This window comes from Sinohyriopsis cumingii, chromosome 11, assembly GCF_028554795.1.
Source record: "Sinohyriopsis cumingii isolate HCF-2022 chromosome 11, ASM2855479v2, whole genome shotgun sequence".
NCBI lineage: Eukaryota > Metazoa > Mollusca > Bivalvia > Unionida > Unionidae > Sinohyriopsis > Sinohyriopsis cumingii.
Genome location: NC_142971.1, coordinates 37,036,104 through 37,046,619, shown reverse-complemented (window position 1 = coordinate 37,046,619; position 10,516 = coordinate 37,036,104). Strand labels below are relative to the sequence as shown.

The window sequence follows — 10,516 nt, the reverse complement described above, 5'->3', positions numbered from 1 at the left end:
GATACTAATAAAGAGAAAGAGTGAACTAAGGTTAAATCACTTCTTTATTCATGAATTTCATTCAAATTATATTACTTTGACTTTAATTTTCAGTATGGTAAGATTACTTAGTAAAGGACAAGCTTACTCAATGGAAAAACCCATAAGAATCTAAGTCAATCTATGTTAAAGTACACGCGAGTTGAACTAATGGAATGGAGATCCACACACACACACACACACGCCATTGAGACCCCCCCCCCCCCCACCGGCATAGCATCATATACATGTATGATGGAACTCGGAGCTTCCAAAAGTAACTATATTGCAAGAAACACGCATCGGAATAATAATAAAGGCATCTTAATATGGGTAGGTAAAAACTATACAGGAAACTCTCCTCTAACCCCCAAACGCAACGGTGTTTATGGTATTAAGGCACGCGCCCCTGCAACCCTTACAAGCGCCGAGAGCCGGTCGTTGCCGAAGACGAATGTCAAGCGACGAATCAGAAGGCGGCTAACACAGATCATAAGAAACAAGATGCATCCTCAGAAATGCAAAGAACACCGCTTTTGTAAACACTGCACGAAATAATAAAGAATTACGATAACATAAGCATGTGCAGAACTTGAAGTGGACTCGCAATATACATTTTAAACACCACAATTGTATATTGATTACTAAATAATGAATAGCACAGTGGAAACGTGTTAATTCAGTGGATATATAACTACGGTTGACACGTGGGTTTATTGCCTTGTTTATTCTGGTTAAATCGGGAATAACATTTATTATAACAAAATAGCAAACATTCAGCTCGCCGTTACAATATATTAGCGAAACAGTTGATTTCAGAAAACGAATGTATATGCATAAGAACCACATTCGCAACAATGTAGGGATCGGGTGTCATTTTCTACAACTCAACTGGACATTCAAAGGATGTTACAAAGTAAATCTAACTCTGGGTAGAACGATACAGAAGGAATAAGTAAAGAACAATACTGGATACTGCAAATGAATGTTCATGGGCAAAAATCGGCCTAAATGGATAAGTCCAACTTTCCAAAATACAATCATATGAAAATTACGTAACTGTGTGTATATATATATATATATATATATATATATATATATATATATATATATATATATATATATATATATATATGACATTGTTATTATTATTATTATTATTATTATTATTATAACTCGTCTATTATCCCTGTACATCATTCACATAACACATTTTCTACCTCCATGCATAACACTACTGAGATAAAATATCGTTAGTAAATTTTGTACATGGTGGTAATTTTCGCCATCAGATATTAAGTCGTTTGTCTCCAGCCTGTAATTGGGCCAAACCATTCTCGTTCGTCGTGGAACAAAAACGTTAATCCCTTCCCTGATTTTCATTGGAGTAAAATGTCCTATTTAAGTAGCATCTGAAGAAAGTCTTTTGTCAGAGGCGATATGCATGCAAGATAGAATAACTTATTAAAAAACGTAAATGGCTTTTGTCATACACGATTAAAAGCAACTTAAAGGATCAATCAAATTGTTCCTCGAATCTCAACAGGGCGTCCGAGATGTCCTCTTCATCCTGCAGCAGCTGTTGCTGAAAGTGTTAAAAAATATTTTGACAAAGTTATGAGCAAAGAAACATGATTTAAAAAATGAATATCTATTAATTTATCATTTTATAAGTACAGTGTAGTGATAGAGTTCTGTGTATATAATAAAGAGCCTTTCCGTATGATTTGATTTTTTTTAAAAAGTTCGTGATTGCCTTCATAAAAATAACAGTACAAAAGTCCCTTGTGTCTTGTGCACAGTTATTAGGGATGACAAGTGTGATCAGTGAAAAAAAGTTATGGGCACCTTCCTCGTATGTCCTTAAATACTAAAAACATACACGTGAAGAACATACAGTTTGGTGATTTGCCTGTGTTTTTGTATTACGAACCAGCAAGAAAGCTTTATTTATCTTGTTAACAATGGATTCAGATTTATTAAATTGTAGATATCCATTATCGCATAATAATCTTTAATACTTTGGAGAAACAAAATTCTAAATTAATATTTACCTAAAGATGACACTGATCTACTGTTCTAAGTGTAAAGGAATAATAATTACTTTACCTGTAAAGGGATACATCGCCCGCGAAAACGTAATTATTAATTATTAATATATGCCATTCTAGCTGAATTTTCATTGTTGTCGATCTCGGGAGGAAGCATCTCGTCCAGCTAATATTTCAGTGACTTAATTGAATGACTTTGATCCATGAACACGTAAAACCTGAAGCAATAGGGATAAATACCTATTCACTAGTGATTTCCCTTTTTCGTTTGATAATTCTACTTAATCATACATCAGTTACGATATAATAACCGCTGTGACTTTGAACTTCGAAATTTTAGAAGAAGATTTAACAGCTTCTTGGTTTTATATTTACTGCTGGTGTCGATTTTAAGTAGAGTAGGGAATTCGCTGAAGAACATTGTTCCTATCAATTGAAATTGTGTTGCATGCTATTTTTGTAGCGTGGAGAAACCTCATTAAATATAAAGGATTCTGAGTAGAGAATTTAGTTGTTTTAAGGAGACATGGAGAAATTTCCTCTCACTCTAACTATGCCTACCTCTTCTGGATGCAGGGGCAGATTTTTCTCTCTCTTGGCTTTTATTTCTTCTATTTTCCGGATTTTGTGACATAGTTCATCTTTGGACGCTTCTTCATAGTTAGTGCAACTTGAATAGTTCCAGTGGTGAATATTACTGCCATTGTTGGCTTTGACACCATATGCCACAAGTCCTTCAAAACTGAAGCCCAGATAAAACGTAACGCGTTGCTCAGATACAAAGGCAGGTTGCTTATAGCTATTACGGATTTTTATTGTATCGCCTTGGTTTGATTTATTATTGAGCACAATTATGAAATTTCCTTTTGATGAAGATGAAGCAACTCCACTCAGTAACATAAGATTTAGGTGCTGTGGAGGAGAATCCCATAATTCGTCCCAAGCTAAATCAGCCGTGTCTTTCACAAACAATGTACTCCTGTGACAAACTGATTGCAGGCCTTTGCCACGTATCAAAAAGAATTGAGTTGTTGCTCGGAATATATTATGTTCTTGTTTAAACCTCAAGACTTCTGGTTTGCTTGCAAGCATTTGTTCCTTTTTATTGTTGTATAGATCTCCCAGTGTCCTTAAAGCCTTGTGGAACAGCTTATCGTCGTACTCCACTCCATCCATGTTTTCCTTGTTGGGCCAAAGTATTATCATGATAAAGAGATAGGCTACATCAAGAAATGTTCCATTCAAATCAATAAGCTCTTTACAAAAGGCAAATACGCTTTGAGTGCTCTCTCTGTTTGGAGCTCTGAGAAGAGCCAATGCAACATTAATAGATATTTTATTCGCCAGATCACAATCGGACAGTGGCATAATTTTTTTCAGATACTCTTTTGCCTCTAAGAGTTTTGCTTTGGCTTCATCTTTATTATGTTTCCTTTTTTTAATCAGAGCTATTATATCAAATATTTTGATGAAGGAATTTGCCTTCATACCCAGAAGTTTTCCCCTATACCATCTGTTTCTCAGATCAGGATCGGTAGTATATATTTCTTTCATATCTTCCCCCTTTTCTCCAAAAAAGTTAGAAAATTTCGATTGCATATCTGGTAGCCTAAATTTGACATTTCTGTTTGATCTATGTTCCTTTCTTTCTTTTGTATGAAAATGTTTTCTTTCATAAATGGTCGTGTGACAAAATATTAGGTCCTCAACATGCCTGAAAGCGGATTCACCCATTTCGTACAAGGCTTTAAATTTGTCATGAAAAGGTTCCCATTCTTCGGGGAGTTCTTCAGGAATAAAATCTGGACTAACCAGATAATTGTGGAGCACGGACAACTCCTTAAATGGCTCAACATTTTCGCTTACAAAAGAGAGTAGTTGCAAAATTATATCTATCGTGTCTGCATATATTAACAAATCACTCGAAGCATTTAGCTTTATGATTAATCTAGTCGCTTCATTAAATATGTCTATGGCCTGGAATGCAATTTCTATTAGAGAGATCTGGTCTGAAAGGTTGGAGGGTATATGAGCTTTCTTCTTCGATATCTTTTTCGATAAATGTGAAAACTTTTCCCTCATAACTAGCCCGCAAGTATGAATAAAACCGAAGCGTTGAGGAGCTATACTTCGGGCAGTGTCTGCCCATGTCTTTGCCATTTCGAATTCTTTTACATGAATATAAACTCTAGCGAGCTGCTGAGCTATCATTCCATCCTTTAACTGCTCGTAGCCAAGAACAAGAACGTCGGCTACTTCTTGATAGGAACTATCTCTTAGCATATCTTCGACTAAGGGAGAGAATTTTGTGTTCTTCATATCGTCGTACTCTTCCTTTTTCCGACGTATTAACATTTCTTTCGTCATTTCCTGGATGAATAACTTAGCATAAGAAAAATTATTCAGTAAATCGGATTTCAGGTACTCTAAAGTTATATTTACAATTGACTGGTTGGTTTTATTTCTAATACATTCCAAAACTTGGCGGGCCAAATTTGGATGTGCCATTTTAATTTGCCGTCCACTACCCCTCTGTTTATCCTCAATACGAAGAAGAATTTTGACAGGTTCGTGAAGCAGGTACTCCCATGGACGATCCTCTGGTGATCGCGCTTTTAATATGTTTGTATTTGCCATTAATTGATCGCAACATTCAAGAGGGATATGAATGTCTATGGCCTCATTGTGAGATTCAACATAACTAAATAATAAAGATGCATATTTCAGAAGCCTGAATTGATTTGATTCTGGATCAATGTTTCTCAGTAGTTTTTTGATTGTGTTGCTGACGAATGCTAAGTTAAAGTTACTTCTTAATATCATAAATGCTATTAGATGTTCAGGTTTATATTTACCAAGACCTAGTTCTTGTCCGGTTTTTTCAATCTCGTGATATTTATTTTCACACCACTCCTTTTCATTGATAGGACCTTTTTCTTCCAATTTTTGTCTGAGTAGCACTGTGACTTCTTCATTAATTTTATCATGTGCATGCAACATTGAGAAATCTTCTTCTCGTACACATTTTAATAGGACACATACAGGTGTTGCTGTCTTCGTGTTCAAGTTTTGTCCAAGGTACATAAAATGAATTTTACCATATAAATCATTTAAACTTATGTCAGCTTGTGAGAGATCATCAACTAATACTAAAACCGGTTTTGCAAATTTCAAATCTTCTGGTGGCTCAAACATCTTCCACAGTTCAAATATCTCATTACATGTATTTTCGGTTAGTCGTTCGAGTATAGCACATTTGAAGTCCTTTCGAAAGTCCCAGATTATATGTCTTGCCAGAGTTGTTCCCCCAGCACCAGGTTCGTGTATGATAGAGACAGTTATTATTTTTTGTTGGTCATTTCTAGGCGAGGTTAGAGCGGTAAATACTTTTTCCTTCAAGCTACAGAAACAATGCCGTGTTAAAACATGTGTCTCAAAGTAAAAATTCCACCAGTCTACCCTGTTTCCTTGGTAAAACTTTTTCTCAATTTCATAAGAAAAGGACATTTTCTCGTCCTTTTTAAACTTCCTATTTTCACATGTAGTGGCACTGAGTATTTGTATATCTTTTAGTTGTTCTAGAAATCTTGGATTTACAGTCATAATTGCGCCAGATGTTGAAGGTATTTTGCAGTCACAGTCATCTTCGATACCCATGGCTTCTGCAAACACACTGCAAACTTCCTCCCATGACAACCCCACAATAGAACAACTCGCCAATTCTTCTTGGTAGTAGCTTCGCTCTGACTCAATAATGTGTGAAAAAGATTTAAAAGTTTCTCTTTCATCTGCTATAATAACTATCTGTTTCCAACTGAAATGACTTACAAGTTCATACAGCGTCTCAACAACACCTGCAAAATCATTTGACAGAAGAAGCAATATAACTATTGCCCGTTTCTCGGGAATCACGCATCTTTGGTGAAAGAACTGTACAGCACCTTTTAAACCAGAAGAGTATTCATCATTCCACTCTTTTCTTCCTTTATGAACTTTTCCTAGTTCTTTTCTTCCATTTGAGAAAATCCATACGACTTTTTCCGGTGATTCTAACTCATCTCTCAACTGAATTACATTTTCGACGAATCTGAATTTTTCTTCATTTGTGACCGTTGCTTTGGCTTTTGGAAATATCCTACCAAATATGCCGCTTTCATAGGAACAGTCATCAAAATCAAATACGCAAACCCAATTTCCCAATCTTATAAACTTAAAGTTATCAAGCCAGGTCTGACTTTTAACTTTCATATCGTCAGGCTTGGTAAGTACGAGAATTGGCCAGAGTGATTTATCTAGCGCTTGCTGTCCCATACAAATTTTCCTATACAATTTTTCTGCTTTCTTTTCAGGGACAAACGAGTGTGGTATAGAACATGATTCTTCAAATTCCCTTTGCAGGTCGTATTTTTGAAGCGATTCAAGTTCATATTTCTCATCAGTTTCACTTACTTGTGAAGTGTTTGAGCCATCCCGAACAAAGAGACACGGTGGCTGACTTTTTCGTTTTAGTTTTCTACCTGTGTCCTGGTGAAGTTTCATAATATTCAAATAAAACGGTACAAATTTACAAAACGATATTGAAGGTTCTATGTCAACTTCCATGACAAATAAATTCAAACCAGTGAGGGAAGTGACTTGAATGAATTCGGGTGACTTTATACATTCTCTGGCAGCTTTCTTGGCATCTGCATGCTCAACAAACTTGTCTACAGCGTTATACAACTCATCTATGTACTTTTTCATGGTACATTGATCAAAATCGTGAATTGGGAAACCAATAATTTGCCCATCTCGGTACTTCACACCTTCTATGGGTTCGCCACCATCGGCGACACCAAAGTAGATGGTACCATTCCTACGGCGATTCAGACAACCACATGCAAAACGTAAAGTTTCGAGAATGAATTTTTTGACGGGTTCATTTTCATCTCCATTTTTGAAGCTTGTGGAAAAGTATTTGAACTCCACCGAGGGAATCATCATCCCGCTGCCAGTTTCTTGTCTATCAAGAACCCAGTCTTTGTGATACATAGCGGACGAGCCCTCTGATTTAAAGCGTCTTCGATTTTGACGCTTATCGCTTATGTTTATAACCAAATTGTCCGCGGAATTCTGTGCAGAAGAATCTTTACAACTTTCTACATTTGTCTTACTATCTTCAAATGATTTGTTTTCAGAAATTTCATCATTTAGTCTGTCAGAACACTTAGGTTCGGTTGTATATGATTCGTCTGAGGTTTTATCTTGTCCTGTTTCAAAAACGTGATCATGTTCTACTTTTTCTTGATCTAATTTCGATTCTCGACTGTGTTCATTTTTCTCCAAAAATAAATGATTGTTTGCCTGTGAAAACAATGAAACTGCAACATTTTCCGATCTAACGTGTTTTTCTATAAATTCAGTAAATTCTCCGAAAGAATCCCTACTGTTAAATGTTAGATAGTTCACATTAGCATAGAAACAGAAACCATATTCATGCAAACCCTTTTGATCAAGATGGACCCTGAATCCATTGTTAGGTAAGAAAGAATCTTCTAAGATACAGTCGTCAATTAGCAGAAAAGAGTGTTGATGTGGAAGTATATCGTGTTCTATTTGTTTTAGATAATGTCGTTTATGCACATTAGACAATTTGACTTTCCTGCCGTTGACATTAAATGACCCCGGTGTTCCCTTGGCATATTTAAATTTCTCTTGTAACAGTGCTGGTAAATATTTAACCCACGTGCATATATTTTCAATAATCTTCTTCCACAAAAATTGTAAATATTTTTCAACATTGCTCCTTTTACTATCATACAGAATAATAAACATAAATGCCTTTTCTAAATCATTTTGATTGCTTAATTTGGTGGGTGATCCAATCGACACCAGTCTTAATTCCTTCATATCTTTGGTTATCGGCTGAAGACGGCAAAGACAAAGCTTCGTTTGCAAGAACTGATATATATCTGGTGATGAAACTTCACGTTTATTCAATACTCTTTCAGAAGGACTCTCAGCTACTGAAATATAATGTTTCACATCTTCCTTACAATTCTTTGCATCTGTGGCACTGTCGACGGTTGGGACAAAATTATTTTCTTGTAGGAAAGGAATCTTCGCACGTTGATATAGCTCATCCGTTTGAACTGTCTGCTCACTTTGTTGCACTTGATCAGCACTCTCCAGAAGATTATAAGAACCAGACTCATTTGGCATGCATTCAGATGAGGCAGCTTTTATAATGCCCATCTTGGCTGAGATCGGTGATTCTTTCAATTTTCGAGACTCAGACCACAAACGGAGATGCAAACCACCTTCTTGTAACCCTAAATCTCGTTTTAAATCCTCTTTTGAGGAAAAACTATAAGTCAGAAAACTTAGACCATCTATGCATTTTTCTTGCAAAATATCCTTCAAATGTGGATACTTTACATTTTTCAGGTAATCAGACAAGTCTTCAACATTCCATGTACTTATTACACTTGTATCAATATCTGTAGGCCAAGAATCCCGTGACCTCATGTAAAATATTTTTCGGGCTAAACCAATTGGTACCGAAAGTATACTGGATAGTTCTGTATAATCCTGGCATTCATAGATTGATTTTCCATCTAGAAAATTGAAATTATCTCTATATGCTGAAGGAACCTGTATGACATCCAAAAGCCATTTCTGAACTTCATCTTCCGTGGACTCTGCTGTTATATCTAAATAAAAAGAAAGGAAACATCATCTATACAATTATTTAATTACAGACCTGATGGGATTTTTAATGTTCATATGTATTTTTGTACTAGTCTATTAAGTATAGAGATTTGTGAAAAAGACATTTGCTCCTCAAAAGCAAGTTACATAGATCAGAGTAAAATATACATTTATAGATATACAAGTACGTCAGATATAAATGTAACTAATGTAATTTTTCACAGACGTGAGAAATAATGTATTTTATGCTCATTGATACCAGCCTTAAATTTAAGACGAAGAAAGCCATAGATATTTAAAACTAACATAACGTGATAGTTTTTTCGCTTGATTTGAGGGATCGCGAGTGAAGTTTCTTTATACGTGTGTACGATATGGAAAGCTGATGTGTGAGCTGAGAGAGAGAGAGAGAGAGAGAGAGAGAGAGAGAGAGAGAGAGAGAGAGAGAGAGAGAATATGGAATTATATGAAAGAACATATGTGTCTCCGTGTAAATAATTAAGAAAGCTGTTTAAGGAAATTTAGCTGTACTTTCCTTTTGAATACTGTTTTGTAGGTCCCTGTCGCAAAGTATCTAAAGTAATGTCTCAGACCTGGGAATTAAAGCCCCGTTATTTGATTATTTGAAAAGCTCGATTGATTATTTATCCAAATGAATCGCATCAAACAAGATTACATACTATGCAAATGTACATCATATTTCTTAACTAACTACAAGTTTTTGCTTCTTCACCTTTCTTGACCCTTCTATAAAATGGAAAGATATGGGAATAGCCTATTGCAGACTGTAATATGTCGGCACATGTTGAGTCTTGTTTTTACCGGGTGACTGGCATCCAATAAGGATACAAAAATATTTGTTAATCTTACATTATCTGGTTTTGTGTTTTTCGGGTGTCATTTTACTTGACTCATGTCCATAGCTAATTCTGGTCCATAAATATATGTTTCATTGAATTTAGCAGATAACCTACAATTTTTTAGCTTGAAGTGAGTTACAATTTTTTAGCTTGAAGTGAGTTTCTGTATTATTGTTTGAGTTTTTTATTACAGTAAAATTTAAATTTGTGACCGAAATTTTGTTTCGGTTTTCGGAGTAGAAGGTGTTCAGTTTACCTGGAGAAAATGATGATATTAAAGAAGAACAAATTCGGGTCCAAATAAAATATTCGATCTTGAGAGGATTTCGGTATACCGAAGAATTGATTTATGGGGCTTCATTGTATTCCACCATTGCTTTTTATTGCGATAGTCACGTAGCGTACACATCGCTGGTGATATATGTTTGATGCTTTTCTTATCTAAATTTTTGTCAATAGTTTGCTTATTTCAAAGAACTCTTGGGCAGCAACCGCAAGTGTCGTCAAATGGAGAATATTCTTTCAACAAATCTCTCTTCTCCTTGACATATTTAACCTGAATGGCAATCAATGCAAAATGTTATGGCTTAAAACCTAAGACTGAATAAAAACTTGGCGTAAGGCATCTTTTGTGAACTACTTAGATGGTTCTTAGCCCATTCTTTGAAACACATGTGTGATATCATCTTTTAGTAATGATGTGTCGCAGCTAATAGAAAACATTTAGCGGACGACAGCTTAGTGTCGCGCACTACAGCAGGCTGAATGTCATTATTTTAATGGCATTCGTCTGATTAGGTAAGGGCATCAACCGTTAATGTTGTCATTACTAATAATTCCATTCACTAGAGCATGACAATGAAACTGACGGTTTGTTTGGGTTTTGTTTTTGTTTTG

At 35.5% G+C, this 10,516-nt stretch overlaps 1 protein-coding gene across 1 annotated transcript in view; it reads right to left on the bottom strand.

Annotated features, from left to right (window-relative positions):
• Nucleotides 1-1,150: 1,150 nt before the first annotated feature.
• LOC149787927 (sterile alpha motif domain-containing protein 9-like) overlaps nucleotides 1,151-10,516 on the bottom strand; it is a 51,679-nt gene continuing 42,313 nt past the window's right edge. Inside the window, exons 8-9 of the mRNA XM_089974184.1 lie at nucleotides 2,631-8,761; nucleotides 1,151-1,603 (exon numbers count right to left, since the gene is read on the bottom strand). Of these exons, the coding sequence (XP_089830310.1) occupies nucleotides 1,535-1,603; nucleotides 2,631-8,761 (6,200 nt within the window). The 3' untranslated portion in view covers nucleotides 1,151-1,534. The remainder of the gene's footprint in view (nucleotides 1,604-2,630; nucleotides 8,762-10,516) is intronic.